The sequence below is a fragment of the Erinaceus europaeus genome, chromosome 1 (genome assembly GCF_950295315.1).
Source record: "Erinaceus europaeus chromosome 1, mEriEur2.1, whole genome shotgun sequence".
NCBI classification, from domain to species: domain Eukaryota; kingdom Metazoa; phylum Chordata; class Mammalia; order Eulipotyphla; family Erinaceidae; genus Erinaceus; species Erinaceus europaeus.
In genome coordinates, this window is record NC_080162.1 from 9,985,127 (window position 1) to 10,003,949 (window position 18,823).

The window sequence follows — 18,823 nt, forward strand, 5'->3', positions numbered from 1 at the left end:
GACGCACAGGCGGCTCCACAGCGCCCCCCGGACACCCGGGGCCTCCGCAGCGCTCAGCGTGGCCGCCGCCCTTCGCCCCGCCCACCAGCCCGGGCGGAGCCGCCCTGCGCCTGCGCCGCTCCTGCCCCGCCCCGCCCCGCCCCGCCCCGCTCTGCGCCTGCGCCGCTCCTGCCCCGCCCTGCGCCTGCGCCGCTCCCGCCCCGCCCCGCCCCGCCCTGCGCCTGCGCCGCTCCCGCCCCGCCCCGCCCCGCCCGGCGCCCCGACCGGAAGTCGCGCGGCTACCCACAGTGCCTCGCGGGTGGCGGGGATGATAACAAATTCCTGCGCGGCGCGCCCGGGGTCACGTTGCAGCTCGCCGGCGCGCTGGTCCCGCAGCCACCACGTCTGGGCCACCGGGTCCTGCTCGCCGCCTGGCCCGCGGGCGCCATGGCCCTGCTCCGGGGCGTGTGGGGCGCGCTGAGCTCCCTCGGAGCGGACCTCTGTGCGGGCTGTGGGAACCGACTGCGCCTTCCCTTCAGGTAGGGCGGCGGGCGCCGCGGCGGACACGCTCAGCTGCCCTGGGGCTGGGGGCCGGGCTGGGGGTCAGGCTGGGAGTGAGCTGGGGGCCGGGCTGGGGGGTCCGAGCTGGGGGGTGACCTGGGGGGTGAGCTGGGGGCCGGGCTGGGGGGATGAGCTGGGGGATGAGCTGGAGGTCCGAGTTGGGGGCCGGGCTGGGGGTCCGAGCTGGGGCCCGGGCTGGGGGGGTGAGCCGGGTTGGGGGTCCGAGCTGGGGGTCCGGGCTGGGGGAACGAGCTGGGGGCCGGGCTGGGGGAACGAGCTGGGGGCCGGGCTGGGGGGTGAGCTGGGGGGCCGGGCTGGGGGCCGGGCTGGGGGGTCCGAGCTGGGGGGTGAGCTGGGGGCCGGGCTGGGGGATGAGCTGGGGGATGAGCTGGAGGTCCGAGTTGGGGGCCGGGCTGGGGGTCCGAGCTGGGGCCCGGGCTGGGGGGGTGAGCCGGGTTGGGGGTCCGAGCTGGGGGGCCGGGCTGGGGGAACGAGCTGGGGGCCGGGCTGGGGGGGTGAGCTGGGGGCCGGGCTGGGGGCCGGGCTGGGGGAACGAGCTGGGGGCCGGGCTGGGGGGCGGGGGATCCTGGCCGCGCCGCGCCTGCCCTCGAGCTCCGCGCCGACCTTGTCGGAAGGGTAAAGCGACTCTGCACGCCGGGCCGAACTTCCGGCAGCCTCGCCGGTCCTCCCTGCACTCTCACCGCGCACCCCGGTGCTCCCCGCACCCCGCGCTCCCCGCACCCCGGCCGCCGGGGCCCGCAGGCGCGGAGCAGCAGGAGCCGACCGGCCGCACAGGTTCGCTGCACGCGCTGCTCTTCCTTCCAGGTTTTATCTTCTTTTGTTTTTCCTCTTTTTGATTTGATTTGATTTTAGCTGTTTGTCTCCTAGAGGCGGGTCAGACGAGGGGGAAGGGCACGGTAGACAAAAGAGCCAAAGGCCACGGACATGTGAGCGCACATGTCGGGCGGTAAGGGCTCCGTCTGTCCGCCCGCCCGCCCCTGCAGGGGGAAAGCTCTGCTCTGGCTGGGCTGCGGGTGTGTCTCTGTCTCTCTGTCTCTGTCTCTCTGCCTCTCTGTCACCCCCTCCCCTCTTGATGTCTGGCTGTCTCTGTGCAGTCAATAGATTTAGAAAGACAGACAGACTCCTGCAGCACTGCTTCACGTTTTTGCAAAACTTGCCCCTGCGGGTGGGGACTGGGAGCTCGAACCCGGGTCCTTGCTCGTTATAACATGTGCGCTCAGCCAGGTGCGCAGCGCTACCTGGCTCCAGTCTCTCTCTCTCCCCCTTCCTTCCTTTCTTCCTCTCTCTTGATTCAACATCTCTCTATTTATTTATATTATATATAATATAATATATGTATCTATATTTAACCGGAGGACTGTTCAGCTCTGGCTTATGGTGGTGCCGGGGATTGAACCTGGGACTTGACGGAGCTGCAGGCGTGAGAGTCTGTTTGCATAACCATTATGCTATGTACCCCCGCCTCTCTAATACTGATTTCGCTTTACATTTTTTTCTATTGTCTTTATTTCTTTTATTGGATAGAGACAGCCAGAAATGGAGAGGGAGAGAGACCCCTGCAGCCCTGCTTCACCACTGGTGAAGTTTTCCCCCTGCAGGTGGGGACCGGGGGCTCGAACCCTGTTCCCGGCACGCTGCGCCACCGCCCGGCCGCCTCCCCCCCTCCCCTTTTTGTTGCCCTTGTTGTTGTAGCCTCGTTATGGTTATTATTATTGCCATTGTTGATGTCATCGTTGGATAGGACAAGAGAAATGGAGAGAGGAGAGAAGGACAGACACCTGCAGACCTGCTGCACCACCTGTGAAGCGACTCCCCTGCAGTGGGGAGCCGGGGGCTCGAACCGGGACCCTTACGCCGGTCCCTGCGCTTTGCTTTGCCGCCGCCCCCCCCTCCCCCCCCAGCCTCTTTCTGTTTCAGGCTCTTCGCTCAGAGGAGGGCGGGAGTTCCGCTTTCTGGGCTGTGTGGAGCGGAGGTTGCCGCATCTGGGACCCGGGTTGCTAGGCGCGGCGCAGTGCGACGCTCACCTGCCTGCGCTTCTGTTTGTGCAGCTTTTCCACCCTCCCAAGATGGCTGTGCTCCGGCATGACTTACCCGAAGAAGCCGATGACTTCCTTCCTTCGCTTTTCTAGAGAACAGCTTCCGATATTTAAAGCCCAGAACCCAGGTAAGGAGAGAGTGAGGACTCTGCCACCAAGTGGAAATGCAGGTGTAACTGGGAAGGAAGGAAGGTGCTCTGGGGGTCGGGCTGGAGCGGGGACCGGCGGAAGGATCCCGCTTTGAGCCCCGGCTCCCCACCTGCAGGGGAGTCGCCTGCAGGTCTGCAGGTGTCTGTCTTTCTCTCCTCCGTCTTCCCCATCTCTCTCCACTTTGCTCTGTCCTATCAGGCAACAATGACATCAGTAACAACAATAACCACAACAATAATAAAAACAAGGGCAACAAAAAAGGGGAACAGTTTTTTTTTAATTTTTTTCTTTTGAAAGAAAGTACTTGTAATATAGTGGCACAGAGGAAGCAGCCTGGCAGGTGGTGCATGACTGAGCGCTGGCCCTAAAAGTGGAAGGAGGTCTCCGGTTGCAGCCAGGCCTCCCTGGTGCCAGGGTGCTCTCCGTGTCTTTTCTTTCTTTTAACCACAGCGCTGCTCAGCTCTGGCTTATGGTGGTGTGGGGCATGATTGAACCTGGGACTTGAGAGCCTCAGGCATGATAGTCTCTTTGGATAACCATTATGCTATCCCCCGACCCCTCAGGGTGGTTCTCGCTTTCACTGCTCTCTCGTATTAGTAAGCACTAAATGATAACAGTAAGTCCTTATAGAGTGGAATGTTTCTGCAGAAGAGGATGAAAAAGCTGAATTTGGGGGCCAGGTGGTGGCACACCTGATTGAACACAACCTTACAAGGCTGAAGGACCCTGATTCAAGCTCCCCAGTCCCCACCTGTACGGTGGTGAAGCAGAGCTACAGGCTTCTCTTTCTCTATCCGCCCTTCCTCTCAGTATTTGGCTGTCTCTATCCAGTAAATAAAGGTAATAAAAATTTTTTAAAATCTTTAAAAAAAAAAAAAAAGGAAAAGCTGAATTTGGGGGCTTACTTTTTTCTTTGTTTTTTAACCAGAGCACAGTTCAGCTCTGGCTTATTGGGGGGGGGGGGGGGGGCGTTGAACCTGGGACTTTGGAGCCTCAGGCATGAGAGTCTGTTTGTATAACCATTATGCTGTCTACCCTCCGCCCAGGGGCTTAATTTTTTCATAAGCCCCAAGGACCATTTTGTTGCTTGGCTGCTGCTTTTTTTTTTTTTTTCTTTTTGCCTTAATTATTAGTGAAATGAAATGGGTTTTTTTTTTCTTTAAGGATTTTATTAATGAAAAAGATAAAAGATAGGAGAGAAAGAACCAGACATCACTCTGGTACATGTGCTGCCAGGGATTGGACTCAGGACCTCATGCTCGAGAGTCCAATCCTTCCTCTGTTGTGCCACCTCCAGGACCCCAAATGGAGGTATTTGGGACACCCGCCATGAAGTCCTAAAGAAATCAGTACTTACTCAGGAGTTCTCCTCACTGAGAAATCAGTTCTGAACTTGAATACCTGAAACAAGGATTCCAGGTGGTGCAGGGTGTACAGAACCTGACTTAGGTGCCAGCTCCCACCATGCCAGGGTGCTGCTAGCTCTCTCCCTCTTTTTTTTTAAATAGACTTATTTTTTAAATATGTACGTATTTATTTATTTCCTCTTGTTTTTTATTGTAGTTATTGGTGTTGTTACTTCTTCTTCTAGCGTTTGCCCTTCTTCCGTAGCCAGTCAACAGCAAAGCTGTCAGGAGCTGCTTATTGCTGGCTTTGAAAGTGACTGGGATCCATGTGGATTCAGTCGGCTAGGAAGGATCGTCAGTTTCCCCAATGAATGGGTACTCACGGGATGCACCACGAGAAGGTCGATCCAATGCAACCCGGTGTTGTTACTGATGTTGGATAGGACAGAGAGAAATAGAGAGAGGAGGGGAAGACAGAGGGGGAGTTTCAAAGACAGACACCTGCAGACGTGCTTCACTACGACTCCCCTGCTGGTGGGGGGCCGGAGGCTCGAACCAGGGTCCTTAGGCCGGTCCTTGCGCTTTGTGCCACCTGCACTTAACCCGCTGCGCCACTGCCCAACTCCCCAACTCCCCAACTCCCCTCTCCCTCTTTTCTTAACATCACCTCAGGCTTCAGTGCTCTGTGATTGACTTTTTCAGGTAGAGACAGAGCAAAAGGTCATAGCACTGAAGCTTTCTCGGGTGTAGTGGGGTCCTCTATCCAGGGAAGCGGCTGTGCCCACCGCACAGGACAGACAGCCACAGAAAGCCTGTGGAGCTTGCTTCTGGGGCAGCAGTGTAAATAAAAGGACACATTGTGATTGCTGCGGCGAGACTTGAGTCTTACTCCCTATCATTTCAGGGGAGGGAGAAAATGGGCAACAGTGTATTGATCTCAGTTATTTCCCTGTTTTATTTTTCTTTTAAAAAAAAGGACTTTGTTTTAGTTTGAGAGAAACAGACCAACGTGTTGCTCAGCTGGCGTATGGTGGCGGGGATTGACTCTGGAGCCGTAGACATGGGATCCTTTTTGATCCTTTTTTTAAATTACCAGAGTACTGCTTGTGTTTTATGGGTGTCTGGGGAGATAGAGTGTGGGGCTTCAGGGTCTCAGGCTTGAGAGTGTTTATGCATAAGCGTTATGCAATCTCTTTCACCTCATTTTAAAACAATCTAGTATATATGTGTGTGTGTGTGTGTGTGTGTGTGTGTGTGTGTGTATACTTTTTTTTTTTTTTTTTGCTCCAGGGTTATCGCTGGGGCTCTGCATTATGAATCCACTGCTCTTGGAGGCCATTTTGGTTCCCCTTGTTGTTGGATAGGCCAGAGAGGAATTGAGAGAGATGGGGAACACACAGAGGGGAAGAGAAAGACACCTGCAGACCTGCTTCATGCAGGTGAGGAGCTGGGGGCCAGAACTGGGATCCCTGAGCTGGTCCTTTGCGCTTCGCGCCATGTGCACTTAACCTGCTACGCAACCGCCCGGCCCCTGCAAATGTTATTTCTGTGACCAGAATACTGGATGGTGGTGTGTGAATCAAAACTGTGTTTTAGTCAGTTTTTGTAGACTTGATAATTTAAAAAGTTTTTTGATTAAAAGTATGAAAAAAGATTTTTTTTTTTTAACCAAAGCACTGCTCAGCCCTTGGGGTGGTCCTTGGGGGGGGGGGGTTTGAACCTGGGACTTTGGAGCCTCAGGCATGAGAGTCTCTTTGCATAACCATTATGCTATCTACCCTCAAAAGTAAAGATCTTGCAGAAGTTCATTACCTAACTAATAAGTTTACTGACTTAAGGGTCTGTGTTGGTAGTATATGGTAGACGTCTTCCTCTTTTTTCACCAGAGCACTGCTCAGCCCTGGCTGATGGTAGTGTGGGGGATTGAACCTGGGGCTTGGGAGCCTCAGGCTTGAGTCTCTGCACAACTGTTATTTATTTTTTTTGTCCCACCTCCATTCTAGGCTTCTTAACTATTAAAATGATGAACTTTGAAAACACAGGGTAGTTTATTTTTGTTTTCTTTTACCAGTTTGTTAAGTATAGCTTAAATTTTTATATATGAAATAGGATTAATAGAACTTCTGGATTATTAGATTGTACTTTCCTAGAAGTCTTAGAAACTAATCTTGCTTTACAAAACTATGATACTTTTTGTATTTTATTTCAATCTGTAGGTGTGAAAATTCCAGCACTAATTAAACAGATTGCTCAACAATGGAGGGAACTTTCTGATGAAGAGAAAAAAGTAAGTGTATAGATCTTTAGTATTGCTGACCATTTAATCATTGTATTTTAAGAGACCAGATGATCTGTGCTTTTCTTTTTTTTTAACTTTCTACACGAATGATGTGGGAGCAGCCGTGAAGGTCGGTCGGTGCCGATTGGAAAATGAAAGCTAATTGCTAGTCTTGTGAAGACTGTGTTTTTAATCTATATCAATGAATGGGGATGGGAGGCCTGGGCCATGGTGTTCCTGGCTGAACACATGGTATCATAAGGAAGGAGCCAGGTTTGAACCCCTGCTCCCCCACCTTGCAGGGGGGAAGAAAGCTTCATGAGCAGTGAGGCAGGTCTGTTGGTGTCTTTTTCTCTCCCTCTCTATCTCCCCCTCCCCTCTCAGGTTCTCTTGTCCTGTCTGCTAAAATAGAAAGAAAAAGGGAGAGTAACGTAGTGCCAGTGGTAACCCTGGTAGCAGTACAGGAAATGCATGTAGAACACATCTTCATTTTCTCTCCCCCTTCTTCACAACCAGGGTCATTGCTGGGCTTAGTGCCTGCATGGCGACTCCATAGTTCCTGCCGTGCCCCCTCTCCCCCCACAGAAACACCTCCATGTTCACTGCTCATGCAACTGCCTGCTGGTGGGGGGCAGGGAGCTTAAACCTAGGTATGCCTGTTCTGAGCACTTTTTTTTTTTTCCTTTTTCCTTCCAGAGCAGTGCTCAGCTCTGGCTTATGGGGGGTGGGGGTGTATTGAACCTGAGACTTTGGAGCCTCAGGCAGGAGAGTCTGTTTGCATAACCATTATGCTATCTGCCCTCTGCTTTTTTTTTTTTTTTTTAACATTGCAGTTTCAGTGTGGGCTTGTGTTCAGTTTGCCAGCAACAGTGTATTGACTTCTTGGACTTACAGGTATATGAAGATGCTTACAAGGCAGACTGGGAGTCATACAAAGAAGAGATGAACAGACTGCAGAAAAATCTAACACCAAGTCAAATCGAATCTTTGGAAAAAGAAGTCTTGCAGAAACGTTTAAAAAAGAAGGCAATAATCAAAAAGAGAGTGAGTTTCACTAAAATAGCCTTCCTTGCAGGCAAAGAGCCAACCAGTAGCTCTATACTGGACACAGATCCCTTTCTTTTGATAGCGTGTGACCACATGGTGTAATAGTTGGGTTGTCAGAAAGGTCATGGCTCACTTCTGTGTAGGAACACAGAAAAGTATGTCAAGGCTTTTCTTGCAAACTGATAGAATGTCATACTCCCTTTAGGAAAAAATGGGCTAGTCTTCTGCCACTAAGCTGAGTCTGTCTTAGAAATCTTTGCAACTACTTTTGAATATATATGAACTTAGTATTTGTGGCTAGGACTGGCATTAAGCTGTAGGAATATAGGAGGGAGGAGGTGGCAGAACAAGTTGGACTCACATGAGGTCCCAAGTTCAAGCCCCAGCATTTGCATATGCCTATGAATGCTCTGAATCTTCTCTCATTTATAAATAGATCTTGATAAAAGTCAATATGAAAGAGCTGTGTCAGGGATAGCTAAAATATTTGCTTCTGGGCCTCGGGGTCTAACTTACTGTTCTGTGGATTTAATGGTGAGGGCCGAGTGGTGGCACACCTGGTTGAGTGCACGTTACAGTGCGCAAGGACCCGGATTAGACGCCCAGTTTCCACCTGCAGGGGGAAAGCTTTGCAAGTGGTGAAGCAGTGTTGCAGGTGTCTCTCTCTTTTCTTCCTCTTTCTCTCACCCCCTTCCCTTTGGATTTCTGGCTGTCTCTATCCAACAAATGATAATAACAAAAAGATAATAAAAATGTAGGAAATGGTGAGTCTGCTTCTGAGACTTGCTGGATAGACTGAATTCATTAACGCATTTGCAGAAAGTAGACCTATTTTATTATCCAATAACAATGCTTTTAGGATAGCATTCTGTTTCTTGTGGTTGACAACTCCACATCGTTAAAGATATGAAATTCCCAACTTAAAGTACTAACCCAAACAGTTTCATTGTACTGACCCCGAGAAAGGAATAATCATTCTCTACAAGAATCATAATATTCACTTTAGGATCCATTCTGTCATAACACATAATGGTTAGTCCCTTCTACACCTAAAATAAATTTCACAAGAGATTAAAATTTTAACTCCTGTAATTTTATTGTCTAGGAGTTGACAATGCTTGGGAAACCGAAAAGACCTCGCACGGCTCATAACATCTTTGTTTCTGAAAGATTCCAAGAAGCTAAGGACTTGTCAGTACAGGTAAAAAGAGCTGTGTTTGTCTTCTAGTTTTGTTTAATATTTGAAACATTTAGATAGAGTTTAGGGATGTCATGTCAGGTCATGGTGAACAGCAGTGAATTATAATAAACACGTAGTGTATGCAAATATGACCCTCTTTTTTGGTATCTCTTCTAAAGAAAAATCCTTTCTTGCTATATGATGAATTTGAGTATGTCGTTACCAATGTAATCAACTTTTCCATTGAAACATCTTAGATTTTTCAGATTTGTAATTAGTATGATTTTTATATCATTATTACTATTATTTTTTTTTACCAGAGCACTGCTTTGCTCTGGTTTATGGTGGTGCAGGGGATTGAAACTGGGATTTGGAGCCTTAGGCCCACCCTTAGTGTTCAAATTCTCATGATGCCTCCAACAGTTTTTCACTGGAATGTGATCACTGGAATAAAATAAGAGTGATCTATACTATTTTTATATTTTTTATAATGGGATTTTAGTATAGCCTACTTTTTTGGGGGGGGGCGGGCATTTCACAGGAACCTTTTTTTTTTCACCAGAGCACTGCTCAGCCCTGGCTGATGATAGTGTGGAGGTTTGAACCTGGGACTTTGGAACCTCAGGTCTGTTTGCATAACCATTACGCTATCTACCCTGCCCTATTCACATCTTCTACACAGCAAGGTCCCAGGAACGTCCCCCCCCCCCCACACACCGCCACAGGGCACGGCAGGCGGACGTCCCATATTCTGCACAGCTCTCCCGGGACAGCTGCTAGTGATGGCCATGGCCCGTAAAGCCTTTCGAAGCTTTACTTTTCTTATTCACCCTCCTGATCTTAAACAGTGAAGCCCATCAATCCCATTCCTACCCAGATCTCCTGATAAACCTGGGTGTAGGACCGCGTGCGGGGGGGTCCCAGACATTTTCTTCATAAAGCTTTGCAGCATCTTGACGCCGTTCCCACACTTCTTTGTGTTCGATCTAATAACATTTTGGTTTTGCCCAGGGTCCTACAGATGCGATTTTTTAACAGTCTTTCCATTTGTCCTGATTCTAGAATTCTTTTTTAAAATTATTTATTTTTCCTTTTGTTGTTTTCCCCTTTTTAAAATATTTGTTTATTGGATAGAGACAGCCAGAAATCAACAGGGAAGGGGGGATAGAGAGGAAGAGAAGCAGAGAGACACCTGCAGCCCTGCTTCACCACTCACAGAGCTTTCCCCCTGCAGGTGGGGACTGGGGACTCGAACCTGGGTCCTTGCGCACTGTAACACGTGCACTCAACCAGGTGCGCCACTACCTGGCCCCCCTTGTTTTTTTATTGTTGTAGTTACTGATATTGTTGGATAGGACAGAGAAGGAAGATGGGGGGGGGAGAGAAAGATAGCCACTTGCAGACCTGCTGTTCACCGCCTGTGAAGCGACTCCCCTGCAGGTGGGAGCCGGGGGCTTGAACTGGGATCCTTTAGCCGGTCCGTGAGTTTTGCGCCACGTACATATGCTTAACCCACTGTGCTACTGCCCGGCTCTCCCAGCTTTGGTTTTCTATGGTGCAGGGGATTGGATTGGCAACTTTGGAGCCTCAGGCATAGCAGTCTCTGTGCATTATGCTATCTACCCCACCTATAAAGTATTTTTTAAAAAATATTTATTTCCTTTTTGTTGCCCTTGTTTTTATTGTTGTTGTTATTGATGTCGTTGTTGTTGGATAGGACAGAGAGAAATGAAGAGAGGAGAGGAGGACAGGGAGAGAGAAAGAGACACCTGCAGACCTGCTTCACCGCCTGTGAAGTGACTCCCCTGCAGGTGGGGAGCTGGGGGCTTGAACCGGGATTCTTACTCCGGTCCCTGCGCTTCACGCCACATGCGCTTAACCCGCTGCGTTACCACCCAACCCCCTATAAAGTATTTTTTTTTAAGATTTCAAAAAATAAGCAACAGATTTATTGCTCATAGTTCTAGAGGGTGGGAGGCCTAACGTCAAGGATCACAGTAACCTTCTTGGCTGATAGTAGGCACCTTCTCACTGTGGAAGGATTAATCTACATTGTTAGGAGTGTGCAGAAGTTGATGTCATTCACACCTTTAATTTCATGTATTATCTCAGTGAAGAAGGAGTTTATAGGGCGCATTTTACTAACTGGAGCAGCTCTGCAGGTGTCTTTCTCTTTCCCCATCTCCCTCCCATCTCTGTTCTACCAAATAATAATATAGAAAGAAAACAAAAAAGGCTACTGGGAATGGTGGATTCATAGTGCTGGCACCTAGCGATAACTGGTGGCAAAAAAAAAAAAACCCTCAAAACATACTATGTCAGTTCAAATATTGTCTCCTACCTCTGTTGTTGCTAATAGGAATGTAAAATTCTGGGCTGGTGAGATAGCATAATGGTGATGCAAAAAGATTGTCATACTGAAATTACTGAAGGTCCCAGTCCAGCACTATCATAAACCAGAACTGAGGGGCGGTTGGCAGCGCGTAAGTTAAGCGCGCATGCTCAAAGCACAAGGACTGGCCTAAGGATCCCAGTTCGAGCCTCCAGCTCCCCACCTGCAGGGGGTTCGCTTCACAAGTGGTGAAGTAGGTTTGCAGGTTTATATCTTTCTCTCCCCCTCTGTGTTCGCCCCCCTGTAGATTTTTCTGTCCTATCCAACAACAGCTATAACAACAATAACAATCACAGCCACAACAAGGGCAACAAAATAGGAAAAATAGCCTCCAAGAGCAGTGGATTTGTAGTGCGGGTACCAAGCCACCCCCACAATAACCCTGGAGGCAAACAAAAAAGTTAGATCTGAACAGTGCTCTGGGTAATAAATGGAACTTAGTCGGAGTCGTGGCGCAGAGCTCAAGGACCGGCGCAAGGAGCCCAGTCCCCCACCTGCAGGGCCTCTCTTCACAGGCGGTGAAGCAGGTCTGGTCTGCAGATGTCTTTCTTTCTCTCCCCGTTTCTGTCTTCTCTCTACATTTCTCTCTGTCCTATCCAACAATGACATCAATAACAACAACAATAACTACAACAGTAAAACAAGGACAACAAAAGGGAACAAACTTCTCAAAAAAAAAATCAAGCAAAAATTATGGACAAAAGGTCAGAATTCTGGACAGAACAAAATTGTGGGTAGGTGGCTCAGCAGGGTAACATCTGTCCTGCATGGGTGAGGACCTGGGTTTGATCCTTGAAAAACAAACAGTGATGACTCAGTGGACAGTGGGCTTTGTCAGGTTGAAAGCAAACACCCGAAGTAGCTCATCATCCTCACACTGCTGTTGCTCAAACTCATGACTGAAGCCTTCTGGCCTTTTTTTTTTTTTTTTTTTTTTTTTTTTTTACCAGAACAAACCATTATGCTGTCTACCCTCTACCTAAATCCGGCTTTAAAGAAAGACGCTTCAGAGCACATCTCTTTCCTTCATACTCCACCTCCACTGCTGGTCTCTCTACCACTCACTCACTTTCCCCTTCATTGTCTGCGATGTGACTCCTCTCTCCACCCTCCTACAGCTATACGGGCTCCCTGTATCCCTTTAATTTCATAGACGAGCCAAACCTAATACAAGTGTTAGGACTTTTTCCACAGTAATTCAGCAGTTAACTTCAGCTGAGGAAAATTAAGCACTGGTATTACATGTTCTGTGACTGCACCTACACTCTATCTCAAATTTTGGAATAAAAAAATGAAATTACAGGGAGGAAGTGTAAATACTTAGTCTTTGAATTTAGCTTGCATGTTTCAAGACTGAATACCTTCACAGCAAGAGAAAACATCAACAAAATACAGTTACCCAAATGGAAGAAAATATTTAAAGTACATATAGCTGATAGTGGGTTAATACCTACAGTATGCAAAGAACTTCATACGACTAAATAGGGGGGAAATTTATCCATAAAAAGATTTGCTGTAACGTGGATGGATCTTTAGAGAACATTATGTTAAATGAGATACAGCAGACCAATACTGTATGACATGATAATTATATATAAATTTGAAAAGTAGCCCATCTCTGAAGTTGGGGGGGTTTCAGAGCAATTAAAATGGGTGAAAGTGGGCAAAAGTTGGAAAAAAATGTTTTTTTTTTTAATTTATTTTTTATTTAAGAAAGGAGACATTAACAAAACCATAGGATAGGAGGGGTACAACTCCACTCAGTTCCCACCACCCAATCTCCATATCCCACCCCCTCCCCTGATAGCTTTCCCATTCTCTATCCCTCTGGGAGCATGGACCCAGGGTCGTTGTGGGTTGCAGAAGGTGGAAGGTCTGGCTTCTGTAACTGCTTCCCCGGAAAGTTTTTTTTTTAACTATTTATTTCATGTATTTATTCCCTTTTTGTTGCCCTTGTTGTAGCTATTATAGTTGTTATTGGTGTCGTCGTTGTTGGATAGGACTGAGAGAAGTGGAGAGAGGAGAGGAGACGGGGAGAGAGAGACAGACACCTGAAGACCTGCTTCACTGCTTATGAAGCCACTCCCCTGCAGGGGGGGAGCCGGGGGCTCGAAGCGGGATTCTTATGCTGGTCCTTACGCTTTGCGCCACTTGCGCTTAACCCGCTGTGCTACCACCCAACTCTGGAAACTTTAGTTTTAAGCCCAGGGATGTAACACACCCTATAGTGACTATAAATGATACTGGATTGCGTATTTGAAAGTTGCTTGGTGAAGAGATCTGCTAAATCTATCAGAAGGAGACAAAGTTTGACTGCTGATTGATGTTGAGTAAATAGACTTACTGTGATCATTTCACAGCAGATACCCAGTATGTTGTATACCTAAAACCAAGTGTTATCAGTTATATCTCAGTAAGTAGATATTTTCATTTTTGTATGTGTTAATTTGAAGTATTTTATTTAGAAGTAGGTATTTAGAGCTGATGACACTTTGCCTGTGGTCCTTGACTTTTAAGGTGTTTTCGTTGTTGTTGTTAAAATAGATAATGATCTTCATTGATTGAAGTGCTTTTATCTGATACATAAACTTGTTGCTTTACAGGAAAAGCTGAGGTCTTTAAATGAAAGCTGGAAAAATCTTACGAATTCTGAAAAGCAAGTGAGTAGTATGTCTTCAGTCTCAGGTGTCTTAAGTGTCTGAAAGAATATGTTTGGCTAGGGCTTGATTTACCTGGGAACCCTATGAGGTTTGTATCATAAAAACTACATAAACAGAATTATATAGTATAGAATTATACAGGAGAAGTATATGATAACCTTATTTATATACATCTAGCACATTTGAAGTGTTTTAAAAATCATTTTTGTAGTTTTAGAATCTATTTTCATTTTGTTTTTCCTTTAGTAGTTTTTAACTGCAAATAAAATTGATATTTAAACCTCCGGCACTTGCTGGGGAGATACGCAGAGATCAGGCGCAGCCCCCATCACCACCAGAAGTCGAGACAAGTAGTACACTGATGAAAACAAAAGAGCAGCAACAGAACCATCCCACTCAAATCACATTCTGTGTCCCTTCCTTTTCCATTTACAAAGCCCTGGAATTTAAATAACTGGAGCATTGCTCTGGCAGGTATATGATGGGGTGGGGGAGAATCAGACTCAACTTCCTGCTTACAAATCCAGAGTTGTGGCCACTGTGAAACCCACCAGGCAACGTTCATTCTTCTGTTCACATGTAGATTAGTAAGGTTTTTCTTGAAAAAATATTTGTGTGTCTATATAAATATATGTATATATATATATATATTTTCCAGAAATTAATTGCAAGTTCATCTAAAGATTTATTTTAGGGGGCCGGCTAGTGGTGCGCCCAGTTCGTGCACATAAGCTCACAGAGTATGGGTCTGGGACACTCCACAAGTGGTGAAGCAGGCCTGGGTCTGCACGTTGTCTCTCTCTCTCCCCCTCTGTTTTCCCCTCCTTAATTTCTCTCTGGAAATGGAGAAAATGGCTGCCAGGAGCAGTCGATTCGTAGTGCTGCACTGAGCCCCAGCGATAATCCTTGAGGCCAAAAAAAATTTCTTTTAATTACACTATCTCCACCACCCCACCCCCAGGCGTATATTCAACTTGCTGAAGATGATAAAGTTCGATATTATAATGAAATGAAAGTTTGGGAAGACCAGATGATTGAAGCCGGGCGGAATGATCTTCTACGTCGCAGACCAAAGTCCTCAAAAGATGAAACAGAAGATTGAGGCCCATTTATAATGGATAAGACACAGGAAACCAATCAGGTCTCAGCACCTGAAGCTGTTGTAAAATTAGGAAGTATAAAGTTGGTAAACATTTATATTTAATTCCTTTTTCTTTAACCCATGGACTTCTGAGAGCTGAGTACATTTTGTATTAGTGTCATGCTTTGGAAAACTCCAGCAGATAGAAGCTTTATGTGGAACTTTGTGTTAAGGAACTACTGAGGGTCTAGATAATGACCTGTGTTGATCAGTGTATCATTTTACCTTTGGAAAAGGTAAACCAGACTGTGAAGTTTCTTTTTATACTTGTAATGACTCTAAGAATATTCATGTATCTGTTGGCAGGAATTTCCCATTCAGAAATACACCAAATTGTAGAAGTCAGTGTTCTATGACCTAAATAGGAATTTTTTTTTTTTTTAGAGTTCCCAAAACTTCCCTAGGTAAATTCATTTCCTAGGTATAATTCATAACTATATTCAGAGTTGACAGTTGTACATGAAAGGAATTGCTTGTTTTATTGCAGCTTTTTATAAAAGAGGAGAGATTTATAAACCATTTCCTCATTGTCTTTTTTCCATTAAACACTCTGATTATGTGGCATCTATGCATAGTACCTTATACTGCATAGGATAAAAATTCCAAATGTTTCCAGATTATATATATTAAATTCATTAAAAAAATTTTTCCCCTTGAAGTGGGAATCTGCATTCTAAATTTTCTCACACGTGAGTATATTTATCTAGAAAGTAGAATGTTGTCTTAAGTTTTAAAATGAGAGATAGAAAAACCTAAGCCAGCCTGCAAAAGTTTCTAGACTTGGAACCTGTAATTTTTCAACATTTTGCATAACAAAAAAATCATAGAAGGACAGCCAGTTGTGGCCCGTAGGTCAAGTCCATCCCACTAATGAGTAGGATGTTCGGGGACACAGCCGTATTTCAGTGGATTGTGTGAGCTGTAAAATATAAAATATCTGACCTAGGAAATCATTGCCAAAATCCATGGTCTGTACTAGTATGCCTAGTGTCCTAATACATTAATATGCTAGAATAAGCTTAAGAAGTTCCTGTTTGAGATTTTCATCATTATGGTCCTTAGCTAAAATCCCCAAATGGGTACTTCGCAGTGTCAGCAAGAAAAATGATCTTTCATTTCAAGTTTTACTGTAGCTTAGTTTTAAAAGTTCCTATGTGCTGATTCTTGGTTGGTGAAAAGATCCTTAAGGGCTTTTCAGTTAGCTCACAACACAAGCCTTCCTTACTGCCTCTCAGCATCTGTGTACCCTCTTACAAAGAGCCAAACAAAGATATTAAAAATCCACACTACTTTTGTGAGCAAAATAAATTTGAGGGAGGGAGGAGTAGATAGTATAAAGGTCATGCAGAGACTTTCATGCCTGAGGCTCCAAAATCTCAAGTTCAAACCCCCCCCCCAATAAGCCGGAGCTGAGTTGTGCTCTGGTTTAAAAAAAAAAAAAAAAAAACAGAATACAGATGTTAATTTTGCATGATTTCTCAGGAATAGGACAGATGAAAATGTATATATAATTTAGATTATGCAAAATACTTAGGAATTGTAGATCTAGATCTCCAGGAAGTGAAGCTGTTTCTTATTTGTGGACTAGAAATAAGCAGAAAGTGATGAGATGGTGGCGTTAACTGTTAGATGCTATTAAACTGGACAAACGTGACTGAAGAAAGATCTGTAGATGGTTTCTCCTGCAGGTCTTATAAATACAGTGCAGTCTGCCGTTAGTGAGATAGGAGGCTAGTCTGAGGCTAGTCTTGGTAGTTTGGGGTGAAGGGCTGGGGGAAAAGATTTGTGCTGCTGTCTGCCGCAGGCTCTACCAGTTAGGTTTCCAGGAAAGAATCAAACCAAAATCCCTGGTGGACCGAAGCGTAGGTCCTGATTATGTGCCCTGCTTAGGAAAAGGGAGGGAATGATCTCAGAAAGCCACTTCCTTACCATGTTCTGTTCTTGTAACAGATGGGCCAGGCAGAAAGAGGATCCCCGTGAGCAGCTGCAGGACAAACATGACAAGGTCACACCTTGACTTCAGAGCTGTAGGCTTAGCTTACTGCATGTTTGCTGTATTGTACCAAACACTGCAGCCTGCTTTCCCAGACTTGTTGGGAAGATCGGTCAGGCAAGTTCTCCCGTACTTAAAATCAAACAGGAGAAGGAAAAACAAAACGATGAGAAAAACTAGAACAAAACCAATTGATGACATTGTCATTTTTTTCCCCCATTAAAGAATGTCATTGTTAGTATTTGAATATTAGAGTAATCTGGTTTTATGCCTTAAGGAGCTTAAGTCTGGGGTACTACTGTACACCAAATGCCATCTGTTTAATATGCACACATTTTCTATTAGAAAGAGTAAGACCTATCAGTAACCAGTGATCACTCAGAAAAGCCCTAGTTTCTAGACTTTGTTAAATCTGAGTAAAGATCCTGAGGCAAAGTCATGCTTGACCATTTTCTCAGCAGGCAGTCAGAGACTCCTTTTGTTGGGGTGTCACCGTTAGGGCAGTGAAAGGGGAGATGGTAGTTTGGGCATTTTACTTTGTGCTTGTAAGGAGAATTATGTGCAAGTTGAACCCATTGTAATCATGTACTTTACCATAGCCTTTGCTTTTGACTAATTCCTTTCTTGGAAATGCCTTGCTTTTCAAGGTGATTTTTAAAAGTTTACTCTGAATGTACGTTGAAATTTCTGAATTAAAATATTACTATAAATGGATTTAGAGTAACAAAAACCTTTGTTATTTTTCTGACATTTATGGTACCTGTATACTTAACCACCACTAGGTTGTGCTAAAGCAGTGGAATGTTTTTTGTAGTTATTTGAAAATATCCATGATTTCTGTTAATCTTACCAGTGTTTACTATAAAAATATTTTCTCTTCTCTCAGCCATTTTCCCTACTTCATAGTACCAGGCTCTTACATACAACTTTGGAAATGTAGTAAGCATAGACTGTGTTTTAGCATTTTTTTTTTTTTTAAATTGAACCTTTGGAAATAATAGGGAATTGAGCTTTTTTTTTTTTTTTTTTTTTACTTTTTTGTTTATAAAACTTTTCCAGGGGGGGCGGCGGCGGGGAGCAAAAAAAAAAACCTTTTCCAAATGGACAGTATACAAAGCTAGTTTCAGTTTCTCACATTGTTCACAAATAAAGTATTTTTGATAACTGATTTAAATTGTTGATTATTTTGGGTGAGCTAAATGCTTGTGTGGGTAGGGTAGTCTGCTGCTTTGCCGTGTGTGACCAGGTTTGAGCCAGGCTTCCAGTGCTGTGCTCTCTCTCAGTCTGCCTCTGCCTGTCTGTTTACAAAAAGAAAGAAAAATAGGTTTTAAAAATGAAAACATATAGAACCACTTTTTAAGCCATTTTTTAACTCATTCTAACTTTAAAAAAATTTAAATTTAAAAGTTTTTTTTAATTTGTTTTCCCCCCTTTTGTTGCCCTTTTTTTTATTGTTGTAGTTATTGTTATTGATGTCATTGTTGGATAGGACAGAGAAATGGAGGTGGGGAGGGCAGGGAGAGAAAGGCAGACACCTGCAGACCTGCTTCACTGCCTGTGAAGTGACTCCCCTGCAGGTGAGGGGGTGGGGCAGAGACTCAAACCAGGATCCTTGTGCTTCCACCACATGAGTTTAACCCACTGCGCTACTACCCTACCCCCACTCATTCTAACTTTTAAATAGCCCTAGATAGTGGTTTCTGCTAGATGTGCGTGACATGAGTAAATATTTGAACTTAATATGATGTGAGAAAAGAATTGAATAATTCCCACCCCCATATTAACAATATGTCTATTCCTTCTTCCCAACGAGTAATGTATAGGGGAAGAGAGAAGGGAGGACATACTTGTAATACAGTGATCTTTTTGTTTCTCTACATTGCCAGCTACCATCCTTCACATTAATTCTTTTTTTCAGTTTGATCATAACCCACCGCTCAGGCTTTCTTCAAACTTTTTCTTATTGGGCTGGCAACAAAGCAAGTCACCTGTGTAGTGCACATGACCAAGCGGGCGCACAACACAGGGGAAGCTTCTCT

General features: G+C 45.6%; 1 protein-coding gene across 1 annotated transcript; it reads left to right on the forward strand.

The window, feature by feature from the left end:
- Positions 1-281: 281 nt before the first annotated feature.
- Positions 282-16,787, forward strand: TFAM (transcription factor A, mitochondrial). Its single transcript, XM_060189732.1, has 7 exons — positions 282-518; positions 2,610-2,725; positions 6,310-6,380; positions 7,266-7,415; positions 8,524-8,619; positions 13,594-13,650; positions 14,612-16,787. The coding sequence occupies exons 1-7, from the start codon at positions 427-429 to the stop codon at positions 14,750-14,752; spliced, it is 723 nt and encodes a 240-aa protein (XP_060045715.1). The 5' UTR covers positions 282-426; the 3' UTR covers positions 14,753-16,787.
- Positions 16,788-18,823: the final 2,036 nt, after the last annotated feature.

What these genes read in the sequence shown, in the direction of transcription:
- TFAM (XM_060189732.1), top strand. Translation starts at nt 427, where the DNA reads ATGGCCCTGCTCCGGGGCGTGTGGGGCGCGCTGAGCTCCCTCGGAGCG. An exon ending in ATTTAAAGCCCAGAACCCAG is followed by an intron (nt 2,726 to 6,309) that starts GTAAGGAGAGAG and finishes TTCAATCTGTAG; the next exon opens with GTGTGAAAATTCCAGCACTA. An exon ending in CTAAGGACTTGTCAGTACAG is followed by an intron (nt 8,620 to 13,593) that starts GTAAAAAGAGCT and finishes GTTGCTTTACAG; the next exon opens with GAAAAGCTGAGGTCTTTAAA.